Source organism: Elgaria multicarinata, chromosome 6 (assembly GCF_023053635.1).
Source record: "Elgaria multicarinata webbii isolate HBS135686 ecotype San Diego chromosome 6, rElgMul1.1.pri, whole genome shotgun sequence".
Classification (NCBI taxonomy): Eukaryota; Metazoa; Chordata; class Lepidosauria; order Squamata; family Anguidae; genus Elgaria; species Elgaria multicarinata.
This window is the reverse complement of record NC_086176.1, coordinates 107,479,622-107,504,493: the sequence shown is the minus strand read 5'-3', so window position 1 is coordinate 107,504,493 and position 24,872 is coordinate 107,479,622. Positions and strand designations below refer to the sequence as shown.

The 24,872-nt window shown below is 43.8% G+C and overlaps 1 protein-coding gene across 1 annotated transcript in view; it reads right to left on the bottom strand.

The window, feature by feature from the left end:
• The window catches only part of MEX3C (mex-3 RNA binding family member C), a 61,088-nt gene extending 36,752 nt beyond the window's left edge, over positions 1–24,336 (bottom strand). The window contains exon 1 of the mRNA XM_063128248.1: positions 24,120–24,336. Within this exon, the coding sequence (XP_062984318.1) occupies positions 24,120–24,321 (202 nt within the window). The 5' untranslated portion in view covers positions 24,322–24,336. The remainder of the gene's footprint in view (positions 1–24,119) is intronic.
• Positions 24,337–24,872: the final 536 nt, after the last annotated feature.

Below are 24,872 nucleotides of genomic sequence, written 5' to 3'. Positions count from 1 at the left end.
AATATTTCAGTTCTGAAGTCATTAATATTTATAACTCTAGCAAACAAACAGCAGATACGCTCATGTTACACATCACTCGGAGAAACAATATTTTACTCAGTAACTGCCATTCCTTGCTTATGGAGAGTTCCAGACAATTGTTACAGTTGCAAATGCCTAAGCCCCTTACTTGGGGCAAGAGGGGACTTGGAGGGGAGTGGGCCTTGGCTCCCACAATCATTTCAGCAGTGCAACCTCTCTCCCCTACTGTGTGACCCAACGACGACTTCGGTATCTCCCATGATCCCTGGCTGCTTGGAAATGCTTCATGCAGCCAGCAGAGTACCTTCTCTGGGCAGGGTGAAGAGGCCATTTGGGTGTGGGTGGCTTGGAAATAAGCCAAGTTATTTCCTGATTTTTTTAAAAAAAAAATTTGGGTGGGGGGAAAGTGGCTTGGCTTATTTCTGAGTCAATGGCTCGACCCTTCTTTACCTGTCAATAAACAGACATAATCTCAGAGTGTAAAAAGTATTAGGCTGTCTTGCTTGGTGCTGGGAGATGGGCACATGAGACCACCCAAAGTGTCTCAAGTACTTAAAAGTCTAATTGTGAGTAGTGAAATGTTTTTTGAGCAGTATCTTTACAGGTAAACACTAGTCTCAAAGCAAAATAGTTCTTTATTTATATAAATGAATCTTCACAAATGTCTGAAATATTAATATATCACAGATGGGGTAAATATTTTTAAAAGCCCAACTTCATAACTTCCTTCAACCCTCCAGGTATCAAGAATTTATTTGATGGCTAACCTTTTCACCTTCAAAAAGGTAGCAATAATGTTGAAAGAAGACACATCGGGGAACAACGGGAGTGTCTAGAGGGAGGGTGAACGTATTTCTGAGGAACTTAAGAAATTGAGAAGTTATTATACTTGATTTCTAATGACCTAATAATAATACATAATGACACCTGTCATTGATAAAATTGCTATAAACTGCCACGGAGACTCAAAGTGCTGAGCGAAATGAGAGCTTTAGTCATAGTAAATTTAAGCTTGTCTGTATGGCTCTCTTGGTTATTTTAAACTGTTGTGTACTTTTATAGTTGTATGCTTTTCTATGGATGTATTTGTCATGGCCTTCGGCTAGCACAATAAACTGATGATTGATTGATATACATACATACACACAGTGCTTAAATACATTAACATGTGCCATTACACTTTAAAGCAAGAATTTTCTTCACCGGAGGAAGGGTTTCAGCATTGTTATTATTATTATTTTTAAAAATCCCAAATTAACTTCACAACTTTTCCTCACATTTCATTCACAACTATTCCGCGCAGAAAGGACAATGATTGCCATCAGTCACAAAGGTTACAGAACAGACGGAAGGGATAGAAAACCTGCATGGCTGAGATCAGATCACTTAGCTCTGGCCTCTTATGAGGACTCTGGGAACTCAGCTTTCATTAAAATAAGCCTAACAAAAACATGCATAGAGAGGTGCTCTGAGCTTCACAGCTGTCAAGCAAAACTGGAATCACGTGCGGCCAGTGTCTGCCAAAAGGCTCTGAAACCAAAGAGGATGTGAGCAGGAATCATGGGCGGAACGCCCTTAATCAGCAGAATTCTCGAGCCCACACCACAGGCTCAAGGTGGTCTTCTCGTCCCAGAATTTACCGCCTCATGCTTTACCTCCCCTTCTCTCTCTACCAGGCTAGGTTTTGCAACAACTCTTTCCTCCCACATATTGCCATTAGGATTTATAGCTTGGAAAACATATTTTTATTTTATTAGCAAATTTATATCCTTTCCTTCCTCCCAAAAGCACAGGACAAAATACATGGGTTATCTCGCTCCATCCTCAAAACAACCCTGTGAGCTTCATGGATAACTCGCAATCCTCCCCCAGCGTCTAGACAGCTGTGTGACATCCTGGAAAGGAAGAGGGACGTTGCGGAAGCCATTCCCCCCACCCCAGAAGAGGAGTCGTGCGTGAGGTGAAAAAGATACGTTTTTTTAAAAAACACCCGTGCCCAACACACACACCCCACCATCCCTGGAATGGCAAAATTGCTGCTCCCCCACCCCTGAAGGGCACAGAGCCTCCCCGAACAGCTCCATGCCCGGCCCCGCTACTCGCGAGGAAGGAAAGAGAAGCTGGTATGGGCGCCCATCCCTCCTGCGGTCCTCGGGATGGTCCTGGCACCGTGGGGGAAATTGAGATAACTGGGCAACCAGTTATCCCGTGAAAATGGAGGCGTCATCCTTGCTTTCCCCCAGAATCGCCTGTGCGAAATTTGGATGCACAGGGATGATCTAGGGATGACACTGGGGAAAAGGGCTGGTGTAGACATGCCTGGGGATCTGAACCCCAGTTTCTCTGATCCAAGTTCAGCAATCTGATACATCACATAAGATTTCCTCAAACTGCCTCACCCTCCAGATTTGTAGAATCATAGAATAGTAGAGTTGGAAGGGGCCTATAAGGCCACTGAGTCCAACATACTACACAGAAGCCTTCAAGGGCTGCCCAGCCTCACACTCCATTGGTCTGGCGCTGCTCTTTTTATTTTTTCTTTCTTTATTTCGCAAATAAGGTAGGCCTCCATGGGAAAAGGGATCCTTTACATAAGTGCTTTTCAAATGTTTTGAAGTGAGACCCTGCCTGTAAACATAGTTAGGCTTTCTGGACCCATTTGTAAACTAACTCCACCTTCCAAGTCCTGCTTTTCCTCTCTTTAACAGGAAACACAAAAATGCATCAGAAGTTAACATTGAACAAATCTGTATTTCATTTTTCATTGTTAATGTTAATATAGGTATGAATGTGTGTGTATGATATATGGGTGTGTGCGTGAGCATGCACCCACCCACCCTGTTTGCACCTAATGACAACCCATTGTTTTAAAAACCAATGGGTTGTGGGGACATGTGAGAGAGAGCAGATGCAGTGCCTGCATAAGAAGAGCCCTGATGCTGGATCATACCAAGGGTCCATCTAGTCCACCACTCTATTCACACAGTGGCCAACGGACCAACAAAGCAGGACATGGTGCAACAGCAACCTCCCACCCATGTTCCCCAGCAACTGGTGCACACAGGCTTACTGCCTCAACTCTTCCACTTTTACTCCACCACCCAAATGTTGTAGTGTGACATCCAAACCCGAACAGCTGGGTTGCTTAATGGACTAAACAACTCAGGCCTAATTTACACCAATTAGGATATTGCACTATGAAAGCAGTATATAAAAGGCAGAAGCCACACGACTGCTTTATAACAGTATTGAAGTGCACTGACAACTGTTGGGGCGCATTGACACATACCATATACTGCTTTCATACTGCTTTCATAGTGCCATATCCTGCTTGGTGTGGCTCCTGCCTTTTATATACCACTTCCATACTGCTTTCATAGTGGAATATCCTGCTTGGTGTAGATTAGGCCCAAGTGTTTAACCCAACAACAAACCATGGATTAACTGCTGGGTTGTTTAGCTCCTAGATAATACAGCAGTCCAGGTTTGGATGTCGCACTTCATTACTGACAAAGGAGCAGACTGTGGGTTGTGGAGTAAAAGCGGAAGAGGCAGGCATGTTGCAAGCAGCGCATATGCTTTCTCCTACTCATTTACAACACCCCATCGCTAATTTGTTATTATGTGTGAAGGAGGTCTGTTTGTTTATTTGTTGTTTCAACCGTCATGGTCATATCAACTTTACAAATGCAGAGGTAAGCACACAAAAACTTCACAATACAAAGAGGTAAAATACAAAAAGATACTAAAAAGGTTTTCATTAAAAGGTGCCCACAAATATGTAAAAGTTAGTTTTAATACAAAGAATTAAAATAAGAGACACTAAGAATTTACATTAAAAGGTCCATAAATGTATAAAAGTTAATACTACTGATATATTAGAACTTCATGTTAAATTTCTGAGTGGCTCATCTATGAACATGTTGAAAATTACAGTGAGAGAGAAACACTGGTTTATATATTAATTGATGAAGGGATTGTGTACACAATCACAAATTCAAACTAAAAGCTGAGTAGATCAATACAATTTGGGAGCTGCTCAATTTGATAAAGTTATCTGTTTATCAGAAGTATCTATATATCTTCAAATATTGATTTTTATTTGCAGTTATTACATCCTTCCAAATATGTTATATTGATAAGGAAGGGCCGTAGGTTAGAGGTTGTACAGAAGCTTTGCATGCAGAAGGTCCCCTGGTATAAAAATGTAATAAATAAATAAATAAATAAATCTCCAGGTAGGACTGGGAAAGACTCTTATTTGAAACCCTGGAGAGCCACTGCCAGTCAGTACTACTATTTATTTATTTATTTATTTATTACATTTCTATACCGCCCAATAGCCGGAGCTCTCTGGGCGGTTCACAAGAAACACTGAGCTAGACAGACCAATGGTATGATTCCGTATAATGCAACTTTCTATGTTATTAGTTCTTTTTTTTTTCTATTTCTGAATATATAAAGAGAGTTTGGGGTATTCGTTTCTTTCTTTGCAACCAATTTTAAAAAGAAAAAGGTGGAAAGACATGAGCATAAATACTGGCTGCGTTCTACTGACACAATACTTATTGCAAGTTCTGCCAGCTGAACTAGAGCAGCTACTGCTGCTTTGGTTGTTCTTGCCAAGGTACTCTGTAGTCGCCAAAAATAACCAACTCTGTGCGATGAAATAGTCAACGGTGCCCAACAGACGACACAATAACCAACAATTGTTCAAATAATCAACTCTGCACAGCGTTGGTTATTTCAGCTGAATAACCAACCATAGTGTGAAAAGCTGACACAATAACCAACTGTTGACTATTTAACTCACAGTTGACTGTTTAACCCACTGTTAGTTATCGTGTTGTCTGAACCCAGTCAGTGATTTTCAAAATTAAATTTTACTTAATAAATAGTAAATACATTATTTACATCATATAGGGTAGAGATGATTTCCAAAAGCCACCTATTGGACTTCCTGACTGCACCTGGTCCAGGCTCATGCTATTAGCTACACTACATGTCTTTGCATATCCTGGTTAGCACATAAGAACGCTATCAGGTATATAATGTTAGACCTTCATCCAGAGAAATGCTTGAAAAAAACTTAAGCACAGAATAGGGATTAATTTCATCTCTTTCTCGAGATGCTCAAGGAAATTGTGTTGTTTATTTCCAAATGCACTGCAATATTTTGTTATTATTCCTAATATGTTATGACAACTCTTATTACATGTAGAAATCATATTCTGAAGGAGGAGCTTCTCCAGGCCCCAAAGATAAAGAAACTCATCATTCAGGAGTCAAGATGTGACCACTACCTATGACAAAGAATTGTCACTTGAAACAATATTAAAAACATTGGAAATCATTTGTAAACACCAAACAAACTAATATTCTTCAGCATCTTTAGAGTTGTTTTTCTTAAAATTATTATTCTATTGTGGTGATTTAAACCACACACACACACACAAAAAAAAACCAGTTGTTGCTGGGTTATTGTTTTTTTAAAAAAATGTGTCATTTTTTCCCTCTTAACCCTTCTTATTGAAAGAAGTTCACGGTTGAACAGTCTAAGCAAGCTTTACTTGGGAGCTGCTTGGTTTTATTATATCTCTATATGTAGTAGACAGGGCCAGCCACCAACCAGCTTATTCTCAAAGTAGGTCACCAACAGTGCAATCCTATGCATGTCAACTTGAAAGTAAACGCCAATGAGTTCAATGGGACTTACTCCCAGTTAGGTGTGCATAGGACTACAACCTAAAGCTTGTTCCAGTCTTGAATCCTCTGCCTGCTTTGCACTTTGCTTACTTCCTATTTCTGCAGCAAATCATTCTGAATGACACTGTGTTAGATAACACACAGCAAAGCTTGTAGTAATAGAGAAGGGAGCTGGGAGCAACTTATTGCAGCTTTGCCAGCAGCCACCTCGATTGACGGTGCGAAATGTAAGGCTATCAATTCACAGGGAGCTGCATAAATGGAATGTGTGCCCGTGGCACCCGTCCCCTGAATTGCATGGAGGCAAAAATACTTAATGTGGCTAACTAATTCCAATTTCAGTATCAGGGTTCAAGTCAATAATATGCCAGCAACATATTTGAATGTATACAAATTCAGCTTGGAAAACTATCTGTCAACAAGATGTGTAGCTACCACGCTGGATTAAGTTATCTCATTTCTGTTAAGTCACCATTCTTAGATAACTGTTTGCCACAAACTGCTATCTTAATGTCCATTCTGACCCTGTTTTATGTTACCATTCACCAATCTTTCCCCATGACAAAGACTGATGTTCCTTTAAAAAAAAAGAAGAAAAAATCAGATCACTGCCACAGCAACTATACTCCTATCCAATTATTTATTCTGATGAACTCCTCTTCCATTTTTCATAGTGCAGATTCCACTGTGGACATCATAAAAACTAGGGGTGTGCACGGACCCCCCGCTCCGCTTCACTTGCAGATCCGCCATTTTTCGGAGCGGGTCGCTCCGCCCCGCCCCCGCTCCGCCCACTTCCGCTCCGCTCCGCTCGGAGCTCCGGATCGGATCCGGAGCTCCGTTTTTGCCCCCCCATAGGCTTGCATTGAAAGCTAAAAAAGTAAACAACTTTTTTTCCGTTGAAGTTAGAAACCTCACGTTTGGCACCATGACACCTCATGGGCGTATACACACACACGCCAAGTTTCAAGGCAATCCCATCATCCCCTGATTTTTGGCGAATTTTTGAAAATCGGGCACCCCATTCACACCCCTTGGGATAGCTCCGTCAATTTGCATGTTACAAACCTCAAACTCGGCACCAGGGCAGCTTATCCATGTGTCCACATGCACGCCAAGTTGCAAGCAAATCCCATCATCCCCTGATTTTTGGCGCGGCTCTACCCTCTAACGCACCTCCCATAACCCTAATTCACACCCCTTTAGATAGCTCCGTCAATTTGCACGTTAGAAACCTCAAACTCAGCACCATGATAGCTTATCCACGTGTCCACATGCACGCCAAGTTTCAAGGCAATCCCATCATCCCCTGATTTTTGGGGAATTTATGAAAATCGGGCACCCCATTCACACCCCTTGGGATAGCTCCGTCAATTTGCATGTTAGAAACCTCAAACTCGGCACCAGGAGAGCTTATCCATGTGTCCACATGCACGCCAAGTTGCAAGCAAATCCCATCATCCCCTGATTTTTGGCATGGCTTAACTCACCCCAAATTGTCCCATTCTACAACTACGTCAATTTGCACGTTAGAAACCTCAAACTCAGCACCATGATAGCTTATCCACGTGTCCACATGCACGCCAAGTTTCAAGGCAATCCCATCATCCCCTGATTTTTGGGGAATTTATGAAAATCGGGCACCCCATTCACACCCCTTGGGATAGCTCCGTCAATTTGCATGTTAGAAACCTCAAACTCGGCACCAGGAGAGCTTATCCATGTGTCCACATGCACGCCAAGTTGCAAGCAAATCCCATCATCCCCTGATTTTTGGCGCGGCTTAAACTTTTTAACTCACCCCAAATCAAGTCCCATTCTACAACTACGTCAATTTGCACGTTAGAAACCTATCCTTTGGTCCCATGACAGCTTACCCATGTGTCCCCATGGACACCAAGTTTCAAGGCAATCCCATCATCCCCTGATGTTAGGGGAACTTTTGAAATTTGAACACTCCAGTATGTCAGGGATTTAAAGTTGCAATTGCAGACAGCTCAATGGGGCCAGTTCCAAGGCAATCCCAACATGCCACGAGATAACCCTAAATCTTCTGGCACATTTGAAAAAGGGATTATTGAATTTGATAAAGTCTAAGTGAGCGCAGGAAGGACTTCTCCCCTGAGTCAAAGCAAGACACATACACCATCGCTGCAAGGCGGGAAGGGGAGAATTATTATTATTATTATTATTTATTTATATAGCACCATCAATGGAAAGCAGGCAGGCAGCATGCATTGTAGTGCCGCAAGGATGGCTTGAGCACTAACGCATAGCAAACCAACCCATAAGTGGGCGCAAAGTGAGGCAAAGATGGCTGGTTGTTTCTTTCTAAGCCAGCAGTTACGCCTTGAGGGGCACAGAGGAGGACGATTGGGAGCAAACCAGGCACCAGGCGGGCAGAGAGGCAGGCAGAGTAGGCGAGGAGTCAGTCCTGGCAGATGCCCCACCACAGCAGCACCCCGGGGGAGGCGGGCAGGCAGGCAGGCAGGCTGCGGGCATTTCTGGGGGCACAAGGAAGTGATGGCTGGTTTCTAAGCCAGCATTGCAGTTAGTCACGCATTGCAAACGCAAACCATCCCAGCGAGTCGGTCACCGAGGAGGACAGGCTAGCAGAGGGGCAGGCAGAGTGACATGTCATAGATCTAGTATTGGGGAGGAGTCAGTCCCGGCAGATGCCCCAACACAGTAGCACCCTGGGTGGGCATTGGAAAACGCCATCTTGTGGGTCAATACTTCCCCCACCCCATGTCCTGCAGGGTTGCCTGCCTAACCCTTGTGGGGATGGGAGATGGAGAGCTTAGAGTGGCAGTGCCAGCAGCAGCCTTCGGCTTTCCCCTGGAACCAGTCGCCTTGCCCGCCTCTTTCCCCAGCAAGATCGCCTGGTGCTGCCTATGAAGATGCATCTTCATGCTGCTGGTTCCATAATGCCCTGTCGATGAACCCCTGCTTAGGCTGAGTTTGCAGTGGCGACAGACAGCAAAGCGGGGATCCGCTCCCAACTCAAAGTGGTCCCACACGATGCTTGTCTTTCGTTTCTGTGGTGACACCACCAATTGCCCGCCTGAGCTCTCTGGTGTTGCCACAGAAACAGGGGTGTGGGATGAGACTGGGGAGAGAGCCTCGGCCTGCTGCTGCTCCTCCTCAGCCCCCACATCCTGGAGGCCCACCGCCTCCTCCTCCTCCCCCCCCTCCACTGTGCTGAGGACCTCGTCTAGGTCCATCAGCGGGCTCGTGGGCTGAAAGGAGAATGAAGGAGTTGGGGATACTCCTCCTCCTCTAATGGCACTGCTGCCACGTGCCTCTTGCAAACGGGCACTTTTCCCATTCCCACCCTCAAAAAGAGAACGCCGGGCACAAGTTGCAGAAGAGAGTGGCTCTGCCTGCTGCTTGTCCTGCTTCTGTTTTGGAGCAGTCAGCCAAGGAGTTGCCCGTTTGAGTTTCACAGGAGGAGAGGAAGCCCTGCTGGCAGACTGAGCCTTGCTGCTTTCAGCACGCCTGCTTTCTCTTTTCATGATGACTAACAAAATATTAATACTACTAATACTATGTATAAGGTACTACTAAGAATATGTATAAGAAGAATATAATATGTTTAAATGTAGGGAAATGGGACAAGAACAATAAAATATACTACTACTAATATGTATGAGAATATACTACTAAGAATATCTACAAGAATATAATAATATGTTTTAGAATATTACTAATAAATGTAGGGAAATGGGACAAGAAATGGGACAACCACTACTATAAGAAGAACAAAATATGAATACTACTACTAATATGTATGAGAATGTATACTAATAGACTACTAAGACTATGTCAAAGAATATAATAATAATATGTTTAAGAATAGGGAAATGGTGTGCGTATGCTTTCCCCAAAATGCTCAATCTGTGGCTGCCTGTTGAACTTGACAAAAGCAGCCCACTCCGTCGAAGTTACACAGAGAAGAAAAAGAGAATCCAATTTTTTTGGTATATTTGGTATATAGAAGATAGAAGGAAACACAATCAGGATTTAAGAGAGGGGAGGGGGAAAAAGAACCAACCACTACTATAAGAAGAACAAAATATGAATACTAATATAATATGTATGAGAATATATACTAATGGACTATGTGAAAGAATATAATAAAATATGTTTAAGAATATAAATGTAGGGAAATGGGACAAAAAGTGTGTGTATGCTTTCAAAAGAAAGCTTTCACAAAAGCAGAACAGTCAGGCTTTAATACAGGGAAGGGGGGGGCAACCAACCCAACCAAACACTCCAAAATTCAAAAATAAAGTTTATATTAAATCAAAGTAAGGGGAAAACACAGGGCAAACTAAGCTACAAGTCAGAAAGAAGCAAACAAACACACACACGCGCCAAACTAAACCTATATTAAATTAATCTATCTCCAAAGCAGGAGCACTAGCTAAGTAAGTGTTCCCTCCACGAACGCCAACCCACAAAGAGACACAAAACAGAAAGTTCTCAGGGTGGGTCTGCCTTAGTCCCCCCTCCAACGCTGGGATTGGAGGAGGATGCTTTCTGAGGAGATGAATTCTCATCAGGATTGGGAGTTGAATGTGCCTGTCATCGCTTCCAAAATAATAATAATAATAAAAAAAAAAAACCCAAACCCCGATTTTTAAAAAAATATTGCACGTGAACCACAGCACGCAGAAAGTTGAGAGTGGTCTCAAAATGACCCCCATCCACGACTCTCTGTGCACAAGAATTTTCAGAACGATAGCTTAAACCCCCCCCCAGTTATCCCCGATTCTTTCCCTCAATGCAATCCTATGGGCGAAAAGCCGAAACGGAGCCCCGCGGTTGACCCTATTTTTAAAAAACTTCTAGCCCGCGACCCGTACGATGCAGAAAGTTGAGAGTGGTCTCAAAATGACCCCCATCCACGACTCTCTGTGCACAAGAATTTTCAGAACGATAGCTTAAACCCCCCCCCAGTTATCCCCGATTCTTTCCCTCAATGCAATCCTATGGGCGAAAAGCCGAAACGCAGTTTGAGCCCCGCGGTTGACCCGATTTTTAAAAAAATATTGCACGTGAACCACAGCACGCAGAGAGGTGAGAGTGGTCTCAAAATGACCCCCATCCACGACTCTCTGTGCACAAGAATTTCCAGAACGATAGCTTCAAAAACAACGTAGTTATGCGCGATTATTTGCCGCAATGCAATCCTATGGCGAAATGTTTTCAAGATGGCGACCGGAGCGCTCCGACTGAACTCGGAGCTCCGAAAAATGGTCGCTTCTCTTCGCCTTGCTTCTAGGGGGTCCGCGGTCCGCTCCTACTCCGCCTCTGGGTAAGGCGGAGCAGGCCAATCCGCTACTGCTTCTACGCTCCTAATCGGAGCGGAGCACATCCCTAATAAAAACATACGTAAGAGCTCTGCCTGACCAGACCAAGTAACCTGAACAGGCCCAGCAACCTGTTTCTAACAGTTGTTACCCACAACCCTAAACATGGAAGGCAGCAACCCTCTCCAGTATACTGCTTCTGAACATAGGTGCTGTTTACATGTAACAGCTACAAGCCATGGGTTAATTAATGCATGATTTGCTGCGCCATGTGTCAGGCATTTTCTGCAGCCTTTTTGAATATTCAATCCCTAATTGGGCCAATCGAGGTCCAAGCCTGGACACTATAAGTTAATCATGGGTTAAACAACAAAAGTTAACCTAATTACTTCATCTTCTAAGGGTGTCTACTCCTATCGGAAGTTAGCTATCATTACAGCTATTTTTATTTTTACCGCTGCTCTAAATAACTGTATAGAAGTAGAGCTATACTATTCCCTTAAGTTCTAATTGCTAATCGTAGGTTAATTGTGAGTTGCTAAGCCTGATTAACCTAGAATTATAGAATAGTAAAGTTGGAAGGGTCCTATAAGGCCATCAAGTCCAACCCCCTGCTCAATGCAGGAATCCACCTTAAAGCATCCCTGACAGATGGTTGCCCAGCGGCCTCTTGAAGGCCTCTAGTGTGGGAGAGCCCATGACCTCCCTAGGTCATTGATTCCATTGTCGTACTGCTCTAAATGTCAGGACGTTTTTCCTGATGTCCAGCTGGAATCTGGCTTCCTGTAACTTGAGCCCATGATTCTGTGTCCTGCACTCTGGTATGAGGGAGAAGAGATCCTGGCCCTCCTATGTGTGACAACCTGTCAAGTACCTGAAGAGTGCTATCATGTCTCCCCTCACTCTTCTCCAGGCTAAACATGCCCAGTTCTTTCAGTCTCTCCTCATAGGGCTTTGTTTCCAGACCCCTGATCATCCTCGTTGCCCTCCTCTGAACACGCTTCCAGCTTGTCTGCATCTATAATATCCGGGTTCAGAAGTCACAAAGCAACCCGCAATCTATCCAATCAGGGCTTGAATATTCAAAATGGCTATGGCATGCAGCCAGTGCACATCACAACAAATCATGGGTCATTATGTGAGAATCAGGTCACAGAGGTCCCCACCCCAGAAAAAAACAGATTAGGAGTTTACAAAAGAAAGATTGATTGAAAATGCGAATTTTATCATGATTCCCACCTAAATAATTTGGCTTTAAATCAGTTTGTTTTGCTATAAAAAGCAGAGATATCCTCTTCCACTAACTTTCAAGTACTTTCTAAACAAAAGGCTTTTCATGAGCAAAGATTGGCAATATATTGCTAATAATTACTAGCTTAGCAGAGAATCTGTTCAGTCTTTTTTAAAAAAAAACAACCTCTGGGGTGTTTTTCTTTTTTGGTTAACATTCCTTTAAACTACATTTATTTTTCATAAAATGAGTATTGTATGTCAATTGAGAAATTCAACAACATACGCCCATCAATTTCTGAAGATTTATAGAAGTTATACTTGTTTGCCCCAAAGCAAGAATGTGTCAATCAGATTGGGAGAGACAGAAAGGAGCTTATAATGGCCTGGCTCATACACCATGGCCATCCAGGTTGTTTTAACTAGCCAGTGTGCTAGTTCATGTGGTTCAGTGAAGAGCAGCTAAACAGTCCAGGGTTGCTCTGTTCCTGGATTGTTTATCATTGATTATAAACCGATATTAACTTACCCAAACAATATGTTCAATGTCTAAGGTCCTCCTCTGGATGCCTACTCCGAGGGAAGCTTGGAGGACGGCAACAAGAGAGAGGGCCTTCTCTGTGGTGGCCCCCCCAACTGTGGAACGATCTCTCTGATGAGGGCCACCTGGCACCAACACTGTTATCTTTTCCGCACCAGGTCAAGACTTTTCTCTTCTCCCAGGCATTTAGCAGTATGTGATGAGCCTGGATTTATGTTTTTAGACTCGTAGTTTTTTTTAAATTGTTATAGCGGTTTTAAATGTAATGTATGATTTTGTGGTTTATAATTTTTGTATATTGATTTTAAGTGTTTTAATCTTATGTAAACCACCCAGAGAGCTTCGGCTATGGGGCGGTACACAAATGCAATAAATAATAACAACAACAACCCAGAAATCTGTCTTGTCTCTCCCCTGATAGGCCACCCTTTAAATACCATCATTACCATTACTTCAGTCTACATCAGAAAGCAATCTCTGGAATTCTTGCGATAACTGAACTAGGTGCAAATCCCCAAGATAAGTTCTTAATACAGTGCTCAAATTGAAATACTTTGTGTCTATGGGCACATTTGGATGAAAGGCCAAAATTGTTTGAAGCACTGTTTTTCTCCACTCATCAGGAGTTCCACTTTCAGAACTCCTTAACTTCTTTATTTTCTGGATAAGCAACCGGGTGCCCTCCAGATGTTTTGGACTATAATTCCCATAATCTCTGACCAAAACATCTGGAAGGCCCCAAATTGCCTACTCCTGGAACTTTATGGTAATCACCATAAAGCAGATTAAGTGGGTGGAGCCATTCACTACAAATTGGTGTATTTCTCCTTCCAAATCACCGGGAACTTCCTCATCTCAAGCTGTACTGTGCCTAGATATAACAATTCCAATTATGCCACCCTGACATCTCCCATGCTTGCAAGTGTAAGTGTTAAAAGTGAGGGTGAATAATGAAAATCCATGTGGTCCCTTTTCAACAGCAAATTTTGCTCAGATTCCCTATTCCTGGAAATTCCCTAACCCTCTGTGTAACATCTTTTATCCTCCTTCCTTCTTTCCATATTCTTTCTGCTTTTGTTCTCAAACATTCCTTAATTTAGGGCACAATTCTATGTATATTTAGACAGAAGAAAGCCCTTTAACTCCCAGCATTCCCCATTCCTCATGCTGGCTAGGGATTATTAGGAATTGCAGGACTTCTTTCTGTCTAAACATGCATATAGGATTGCACCCATAGCCATTCCACTTCCAGTCACTGACAAAATCCCCCCTCCCCCTTTTTCTTGTAATTTCGTTAAGGACCTTATTGACTGTACACTTTCCAGCACATTTTAGGTGGGTTCAGAATTTTAGGTGGGTTCAGGATTCCACCATGGTAGCATCTACTTCTGAGCAGCAGGTTGTAGGCTTGAATACAGATCCCAACCATCTCAATTGCCCAGCTTTTGCTCTCTAGGTGTAAATAGCACCATGCAGTTTCAAGAACTGTTTGAAATGTACAGATGTAATACTTATTTGTTTAACATTCCTCTCCTCTCCCCATCCCTTCAAAAACCTGACTCATGCCTTCTAAGAGAAAAGAATTTCTTTCCACAGGTATTTTTTTCATAGTCACAAATCTATTTATGACATGACCCTTGCTATGGCAACTATGAATTGGCATCACAAGTCAAATACCAGGAATATCAAGCACATAAAATAAAGCAGCTGCAGCCAACAATGGGGTGTGGATGTGGGGCAGGGGGAAAGAACAGGGTTCTATTTTCAAGCAAATATAAAACTCTGGATCCTTTCTGAAGGCACCATATCTTCCCCCCAAAAAAATAATCTGGGGGGAAATCCAATGGGGTGTGTAAGCTATTCACTCAACAGTGAAGAGCACATTAGACCTATATTCCAAGCTTAAGGACTGAAGCTTGTTATATTTGGACTGGGTTCGGACACAATAACCAATGGTTGGTTAAATAGTCAAAGGTGGGTTAAATAGTCAACGGTTGGTTATTGTGTTGTCTGTTGGGACTTTTTTACACTGCAGTTGGTTATTCAGCCGAAATAACCAACATAAATAACAAATGTTCAGAGTTGATTATTTGGTTATCATGTCATCTGTCGGGCACCATTTATTTCATTGCACACAGTTAGTTATTTTCGGCGACTACAGAGTCCCCTGGCAAAAGTGACCAAAGTGGCCACTGCCACTCTAGTCCAGTTGGCAGAACTTCCAATGGCTGATTGGATATCAGCGGGAGGACTGGGGGGTGGGGGTGGGATTTAGGGGATGTGTCAATCAAACACACCGTTGACTAATAGTCAACTCGATGCTGTCCTTAATCCACACCACGGTTGATTATAATCATGTCGTGTGGGGAGCACCCCGTCGATAATCAATTAGAGTTGACTATTAACCCACATACTGTGTTTATTTTGTAGTACAGCCCTCCAGATGTTTTGGACTTCAACTCCTATTAGCACAAGCCAGCATGGCCCGTGCTCAGAAATGCTGCGGTTTGTAGTATAAAACTTTTGGAGGGCACCAGGTTGGGGCAAGCTACTTTAGCAGTTCACTCCTCAAGGTGAAAAAGTGGTTCAACTACTGATGTGGGTTTAGAAAGGAGATTGGCCAAACAATGTAATTTGGTCATTTCTATGTCACTCACTTCTGGGCCTACTCCATCAAAGTACCACTTTATAGGTTGCAGGAGGAGGCAGTTATTCTTTTAACTGTTACTGGAGAAATACTGTAATGGGCTCAAGTTACAGGAAGCCAGATTCCAGCTGGACATCAAGAAAATCTTCCTGACCATTAGAGCAGTATGACAATGAAACCAATTACCTAGGGTAGAAGTGGGTTCCTCCCACACTAAAGGCATTCAAGAGGCAGCTGGACAGTCATCTGTCAGGTTTGCTTTAAGGTAGAGATGTAAAATTTCTGGAAATTTTGAAGCCATGGAAAAAAACGTTTTTTTCCCCATTTTTTCCAGAAAAAACCGAAAATTTTCGGAAAAATTGAAATAATGAAATATTAGCACTTTTTACAGATTGAAAGTCACTTTGTTACTTTAGCAACATAAAATGTAATTATGTCCAAGTTGGTTTGGCATAAAATTATTACCATTTGGTATATTAAAAGTAGTGTATTCAAACAATTACCGTATTTCTTCGATTGTAAGACGCACACTAATTTCAGTACCAGCAACAGAAAAAAAGCTTTGGCTGTAAGAACAATAATCACACCCACGATTCTAAGACACACCCCGTTTTTAGAGATGTTTATATGGGGGGGGGGGGAAGTGCAACTTAGAATTGAAGAAATATGGTATTACAAATTTAATTTACTTTTTAAACTTTTTTTTTTTTTTGGTAACAAATGGAGCTACAAGCTCCTGAACTGTTAGGAACACCTGAACTGTAAGGAACCTCTTTGGTTCTGCCAGTTTATGAGGAGCAGCCTAAAAACAATTTTAAAAAAATAACTGAAGAAACCACCAACATTAATAACAAAGAAAATTATTTATGTCTCCGCTAGTCCTCCAGTGTCAAGACATAAAGCCCCCATTCCGATAAAAAGAACTGAGAAAAATGGGGGGAGGGGGGATGGGATACCAAGATTCAATGAATATGCATGAAATTTAATCAGACTCATTTTCTGACCGATAGCTATCAGTATTAGTTTCAGTCTCTGCTTCCATGGAAGTGCCCCCTAGGGGCAGAAATGCATCTTCCTCTTGCATTTGAGAGTTGTAGTCTCAGTTTGCAACCTAGGACTTGCTTGTCCTTGGTGCACAGACATTGTAATAATCTGATACTGTACAGTTTTTAGAAATCATTTGGAGAAGTAAATATCTGAACACCTTGTCTTAAACATTTTATTCATCATGCTAAAATAAAACATCCCGTAATCCGTTTTTTCTTTATTTTTTTCAGTTTTTCGGAAAAAAAACCCAAAAAGGCTTAGGAAAAAAACGGGGGAAAAACAGGTTTTTTCCTGAATTTTTCCAGGCCTTCGCATCTCTACTTTTAAGGTGGATTCCTGCATTGAGCAGACAGTTTATTTATTTATTTATTTATTTACAGTATTTATATACAGCTCCCCATTCAAAAATAAAACAAAAACAGAATGAAGCACTTTAAAATAGATTTTAAATGAAGCAAAATAAAAAGTGAACCATGGCTGGTCATTAAAGAAAGGCTTCCTGGAACAATGACGTTTTCAGGAGGCACCAAAAGGAATACAAAGTTGGCACCTGCCTGACCTCCAGAGGCAGGGAATTCCGTAGGAGGGGAGCTACCACACTAAAGGCTCTTCCCCTGATAGACTCCAACCGGAGGATGAGTCTATGTGGAACCATCAGGAGCAGGCCCCTGGATGACCTCAGTGACCGGGCAGGTTGGTAGGGGAGAAGGTGCTCTCTCAGGTAACCTGGTCCAAAGTTGTTTAGGGCTTTGTACACAAGTACAAGAATCTTAAACCTGGCCCGGTAGCGAATAGGCATCCAGTGCAGTTCCTTCAGCAGAGGAGTTACATGCTCGAAAGGGTCAGTTCCAAACAGCTGAGCTGCAGCATTCTGGGTTGGACTCAATGGCCTTACAGGCCCCTTCCAACTCTACTATTCTATGATTTTATGATTCTATACTCAGAAGTAAGCGTCACTGAGTTTAATGGGACTTATTCCCAGACAAGTATGTATAGGGTTGCAGCATAAATTGTCAAACAAATCCTTACTTTCTCTAATATCTGTGATTCTCTTAAAAATGGAAGTATAACTGAAACACACCACTGTATTTCTTCTGTTTTACTTTGTATAAAATGTCCCACCTTTATCATTTTGTCTAGTTTTTCGGCCCTCATAGAACATAAGATGACTTAAGATCTCCAGGTTAACTATGAATAAGAATGAAGAGAAAACAGAACATAAATCTGGGAGAAGGATCAGAAGCAGATAAATAACCAGATAAAAAGCAGAGAGCTGAGAAACATCTACAACAGTTAGGCAAAAAGGGATGGAACAACTAAGATCTCTTTAACATATATTTTGTTAGAACCTAGTTTCTATTTGTTTACAAATATTATTCATTAGCAAAGGCTATTTGGAGATTTCCACCATGTAACTATGTGATTGAAAATAGGGCTCCAGGGTAGCTCTACACTATAAGTTCTACTTCAATTTCCCAAAGACCAAAGGTAACAAAGACCATGGATTAGACCCCACCCCAAAACCTGGCCTTTTCCATGAAGAGCACGCTTTCTCTCCCTACTTAGTCCACGATACCCACAGTCACCCATGTTGGGATGCCATATTCAAACCTATGTTGATAAATTCATGACTAATCAGTAGGGCTATGCACGGACCCCCCGATCCACTTTGGATCCTGATCTGCAACTTCCGGATCGGGTCCACTCTGCGCCGATCCGCCAGTGGTCCGCTCCGCTTTGCTGCGGAGCTCCGGATCCAAATCGGAGCTCCATTTCCCCCCATAAACTTGCATTGAAATCCAAACGCCTATAACTTTTTTTCTGTTAACGTTAGAAACCTCAAAATCGACACCATTGGACCTTATCCATGTGTCCACCTTCATGCCCAGTTGGAAGTCAATCTGAGCCTCCACTGATTTTTGGGGAATATATGAAAAATCCCCCACAAAGGACAGTATGCCCATAAGGAAACCATACCTGCCCATAGGGATCCATTGCAAAGTGCTTGCCCATAGCAATCAATAGCACAGATGATTTGGGGGAATCAAGATTTTTTTAAAAAATAAGGATCTTCATCTCAGGGGAAACACTTCCAAAAATGCGCACGCGCACACGCACACACAGAGCAAGAACGTGCAATGCAGCTGCCTTTTATCGCGCAGAAGGATACCATCCCTGAGTCAAAGCAAGACACGCACAAACCATCCCTGCGAGGCGGGCACAGAGGAGGACAGGCAGCACTGGGAGCAAGCATGCCAGAGGCTTGTGGGGTTGAACCACAAAGCTCATCATCTAGTACATCTCCCAGGCACCAGGAGGGCAGAGAGGCAGGCAGAGATGTACGACTATGCCATAGATTTATGGGGAAGTAAGTCCCAGCAGATACCCCACAACAACAGCACCCAGGCGGAGGCGGGAACGCAGGCATGCAGCAGACATTTCTGGGGGCACAAGGAAGTGAGCCAAGGATTGTTTCAAAGCCAGTAATGCAAACCGTCCCTGTGAGACAGGAACAGCACAGAGAGATGCCTTTTCTTTAGCATCCCATAACTAGGGGACTAGGAGGATAAGAGTAAAGCTTTGTGATCCTTGCTTCAGAGTTGATTGACTGCACTGTGATCACAGCCATTAATAACGTTAATAGCAGTACTAATATTAATAGTAATAATAATAATAACAACCACAACAATAAGGAGTTGAACCACAATGAAAGCCTGCCGGACTTCACTGAAGAGGGAAAGCCAGGAGAGCTTGGGCTATGGGGTGTATAATAAATGTAATAAATAAATAAACAAATAAAGGAGGGGTGGAATTAAAAGCAACAGTGTTGCTGAATTACAACAACAACAAGAATTTTAAAAAAGGCTATGCCTGTCTTTTACCAGTAAGAGGAAAGTGGACGTGCCCAGGGGGAGGGGGAACTGTGCCAATTTGACTGGCCCTGTCTAGGTACCAGTCTTTCAGAAGCTACCTTACGCTTCAACTCATGACAGGCATAGGTAGCTTCCACTGGTTAATCTTTGGAGGGTTCTGATTATGGTCCAAGGACAGGTGTGTGCACTGGGCACGTCCACATGCCCTAGGGGACCTCATCCCCTTGCACCACATCTATACATTTGTTCACCATGGTTAGGGTGGGTAGCAGTGCTGTGTTTCCTATCTGTTATTTATTTGCTTAGTATATGATTTAAGGTTGTGTTTGTGCATTTGGTGGGGCTACTGTTTCAAAAAACATTGGGAAAACTCAATTCAGAGACTAAGAAAGAAAAGTTTCCCAGTATCCCAAGTTACTAAGTATCCCATTTTGCTTAACCCCCCCTCCAACTTTGGGACTGGAGGATGCTTCATCAGGTGATCACGATTGGGAGTTGAATCTGCCTCTCAGTGCTTCAAAAAAGGGTATCCCCTCCTGCTTTTTTTTACCCTATTTTAAAAAAATTATAGCAAGTAAACCGCAGCACGCAAAGTACTGAAAATAGGCACAAATGACCCCCACCCACGACTCTCTAAGCACATTCAGTTTCAAGGAGGTAGCTTGAAAAACAAAAAAGTTATACGCTAATCTTTTCCGCAATGCAATCCTATGGGGAAAATATCCAAAATGGTGGGCGGAGCACTCCGCGTAAAAGCCAATTATTCGCTTTCGTTCGCTTCTCTTCGCCATGCTTCGCTAGCCACCCGATCCGCTTCTCCTCCGCCTGTAACGGAGGCGAAGCACCCTGATCCGCTTCTGCTTTTCTGAACCAAAGAGAAGCGGATCACAGCCCTACTAATCAGCAGATTTTGTCAAAGAAATTGACCATGGGATTTTGGCCAACACAAATAAAAAATTAGGCACATAGGCTATATCTGAACAGAATGTCCTCATATGGACAGTTGAAGATGTTAAGAGATTAGGGCATACAGGTATGCCTGCCCTTTACTCCACCTGACGGGCAGGATTGGGGATGGTTGTGTGTGTGGGACATTGTCCAATCCACCACACTGAGGGTTATCTCAGGTAGCCTCTCAATACCTCGGGTGCTCAGATACTGTTAAAGTACAACTCCCATTAGGCCCAGCCAGATTGACAAAAGGACAAGGATGATTGGGAACTGTAGTCCAACATCATCTGGGGCACAAAGTTAGGAAAGGTTGTTTTAGAATAAGAACTTCATGCAAGTCATCTAATCTGAGGTAGAATATTTTAAAAAGTCACCCACATGCCCTGTTAAAATAAGTCTCCAAGCTTGAACTGGTAGTTCAAGTAAAGCCTTACTTGCTTAATTCGTGGGGCATTTCTATCAGTCTGGATTCACTTGAATTAGTGGAGTTACAAATTAAAGGTAAACTTTATTTTTGAAACTATTTTGTTTCTGGTATATTACTGTAATATAGAATTAAACATAAAAGATTAACTATGCCCTTTCCTTCTAATATTGAGTGGTTGACTACAATTGATTAAATATTTAGGATGCTATTTTAAATGTCCTTTAGCATCTCAAAAAGGCACTCCTGATAATATGCAAATACGTTAACTGAATTTAAATACATTGATTAGTCGGTTAAAAGGCAAAAGATTAATCAGCTAAAAAAAAATTACTGGTTGAAAGCCCAATGTTTGAAGTATTTTTCATTTAAGAAACAAGCACATGCTGTAATACTTTGATTAGCTTAATAGACGTGCTTGTAGTGAGTGATCACACCGTCCACAAGGAAGCAATGACTTAATTTTATGGTATCACAAGCCATGTCCTCATCACGAAAAGCATGGTTGCAAAAACAGTTGTTTGGCACGAGCAACAGCAGGAAGCTGAAGCTGGAATTGGAGGACAAGAGACCTTGGCCAGGCAAACATTAACAAAGCACATATTCCCTTCTTAAATCTGATCACTGTGAAACCCTTTGTCTTTCATTTTTGTCTATTTCAGCACAAATGGGAAAGTGTAAAATTAAAAGTCACAGTAGCATAATTTCACTCATGAGCAGTCCCTGAAAAATCAATTGACTGCTAACAGTGGAAGTTAGAAAGTTCGCTGGCAGCAGCTGGCCTGAGGTAAAGAAGTTTCACATTCGGTTATAATCGGAGAGGACGTTTTGTTGTTAAAATGAACAGAAGGTTTGAAAGAGATAGCTATTTAAAATTCATTTTAACAAGTAAAACAGCTTTTAAAACCTATCATTGCATCTGCAAATTCAAATGCACTGCTTCAGTTCTTTATTTATGCTTCACAGGTCACACCAGTCTGGTGCTTTGTTGTGCGCACGCCTTCCCACCAACTTCAGGTTATTGTATTTCCAGACAGAAAAAGGGCAGATGGGGAATTAGCTTTTAAAAAGGGGAAGAGATGGCAGGCAAGCATCAGACAATTTATCCAACTGAATGAGAATGGAAGCGAGAAAAGAGTTGACATTAATTCAACACTTTTGTGCTTATATGAAACTTGGAAATACTTAATACTATGGATTGGGTGGGGACAGTGGCAAGGGAAGAGGGCCAAATTTAATAAAAATATAGTTTCTTTTAAAAAGTGGAACAAATGCTTTACTTGCATTCTGATTTAGGGTGGCTGTGCCAGCTACTTTCCACCAATGCCTCTGAAATTGTATTAGCTCAGGATTGTCTTAGACCCCACCCCCACCCTGTAATATCTGACATTACACCAAATTTGTCTTAGAGTTCTGCTATCCTGAGTCAATATCACCATTCACAGGTTACAGGCTGCTTTTCACACAGGTTCTCTCTTGGGAGCTTGCCTATGTGAAACAAAACATGTTCCCAAGTGTATCCTTGTCTACACCAAATGGCCACATACCATGCCAGCAGATGCATCAAATTTTTCCTTGAAAGAGCTCTCAGAACCATAGAACTGAAAGGCTCCTCATGGGTCATACTCAATTTATTTACTGAAATAGAAAACCTACCCAAATCTATTATAGAGACATGGTAGTGCACCAGAAAAAGTCTCTCATCACCTTCTGCTTCAATCCCACCCTTCTTCAAAGTAACTCCAGATAGTGTACATAATGTTCATCACATTTCTATTATAACAAAGGCTGAGCAGATGATTTGCTTATGGCTAAGTAAGGGTTTAGACTCAGGTCTCCCCAGCTCAAATTCAGTACTCTTAAGCTCTAACACCATACTAGCTCTCTGGTTGGATGAAATATCAAGAAATCCTCCATTCTATCCACTTGTCCCACAGATTGAGTCCACTAACTATCCAAGCCCAATTCTTTTCTAACCAGCTCCTGACCTCGAGTGATGGAGATTCTACACACACTCCCCCGTGATCTATTCCAGTGTTCTTACTTAGAAAGTTCTTCCTAACACCCAACATAAATCTCATCTCACAACCGCCCCTCCAAAGTCTGCAAGAATGACATCACTCACATGGTTCAACATGTGGCAAATACATTTTATTTTGTCTGATTTAATGTTCTCTGAACTACTTCCTGAAAGGTCTCTGATCCAGGAGCAGTACCACCATCCCCCCTCTTGCTGCGAATAATCACTTGGTGCTCCCAGACAGTCTATCTGGAAGCTCCTTGTAAGAGAAATACCCCACACAGGCACTATAAAGTTCTACAAACTATTGTGTGGCGATGGAGGGGAGGGGGGGTGTCACCAAAATCTGCTCAATCTCTCTGTGGAACATGCCCAGGCCTGCCCAGAGGCCTCCTGTGTTAAGTATTAAATGCCTGGGACCTTTCCTTCCAAACCAGCCCACACTTTTATACAGTCTACTTTTGCAGGACACAAAATACCAAATGCCCATCCTATCCTTCAAGGCATCTCACACACACATAGGCCACCAGTTGCTTTACCTTATCCTTAGAGGTCCTTCCCCATCCCTTCAGCCATGCAGAACACCCTCCCATCCCCCATGGCTACGAAAACCCTTCCCAGTTTCCAGTCTAGTGCTCTCTCTCTCTCTCTCTCTCAAGACCGCATTGAACCAGACTTAAAAGGTGCAATTCTATGTTGAGACGGAGAAAAGTCCTACAACTCCCAGCATTCTCCAGCCAGCCACGTTGGGAGTTGCAGGACTTCTTTCTGTCTAAACATGTATAGGGTAGTGCCCTTAGAGACCTAGGCTGCTGCTATTCCCTCATCCCTCAGTTTCTCCATCAACCTCATTCCATAATCCCCAGGACACCCTGGCAATCCCAATTCAAGTCGAACTACTTCGTGTGGCAGGGTGGATGCCGGGAGTTGTAGTCCAACACATCTGGATGGCACCAGATGGCCAAAGCTGTGCGGGGGGGGGGGGCAGCAACGCCTCCCCCAACCTCAGCTTCCCTCTATTCCAGGTTGCCACGTGCACATCCCGTCAGATCCGTTTCCACAAAGCCTTCGCGAGTTTCTTCGGGAGAGAATCTCGTCGTGCTCACCGGGTCTTATCCTCCCTCCACCCCGGGGCTTTGGCAACCCCATTTCAAATCAGACCCATTTGCACCTCCACTCCCCAAACACCCCCAAGCCCATGCAGGTTCCCTACTTCCACCCGCCCCTAATTCGGGCTCCCAACAGGCCTCTCTCTCTAGGCGGGGCGGTGGTGGTCGCATTCCCCCCCCCCAACCCTACCCCACCCCGGGCCTTCTCCTGCCCTTCACCCGCGACACTACTCACCCTGCCGGCCCACGATCTCGGCCACATGCTCGGAGCTGGGCACCGGGACGCATTCGGTGGTGTTGACGCTCTTCCTCCTCAGCAGCGCCGCCTGCTCCCCGTTCAAGACCGGCCCGGGGGGCATCCCGGCCGCCGCCGCCGCCGCCACTCCTCCTCCTCCTCCGCCGGGCGGCCCGTAGGCTTGGGAAAGCATCGCCGCCATCACCCCGTGGTGGACATCTTCGCCGGGCCCGTACAGCGCCCCGCCCAGCCCCACCACCGCCGCCGCCTCCGGAGCCTCGAAGGCCGAGCCGGCGGCGTGAAGCGGCGGCGACAGTAACACCGAGCCCAGCCCAGGAGGCAGCAGCGGGGGCGAGGCCGGCGACGACAGCAGCAGCAGCGAGGCCGGGCCTCCTCCGGGCTCCAGCAGCTCCTCCTCCTCCTCCTCGTCCCCGCCGCCGCCGCCTCCGTGGCCGTCGTCGTCGTCCTCCTCGGGGGGCTCCTCCAAGTCCAGCTCCAGGTCGCCGCCGTCCCCCTCAGGCGCCTCCTCGCCGTCGTCGTCGCCGTCTTCCTCCTCCTCCTCATGGAGCTCGGGCGAGGTGGGCGCCGCCTCGCCCCCGCGCTCCCGGAGGCACAAGCCGGCCAGGCGGTCCCTCAGCAGCAGCGTGTCAGGCAGAGAAGGCGGCGGTAGCGGCTGAAGAGGCGGCGGCGGCGGGTGATGGTGATACTGGAGGAGCAGGCCCGGCGGCGGCCTTGGCGGCAGCAGCAGCACCA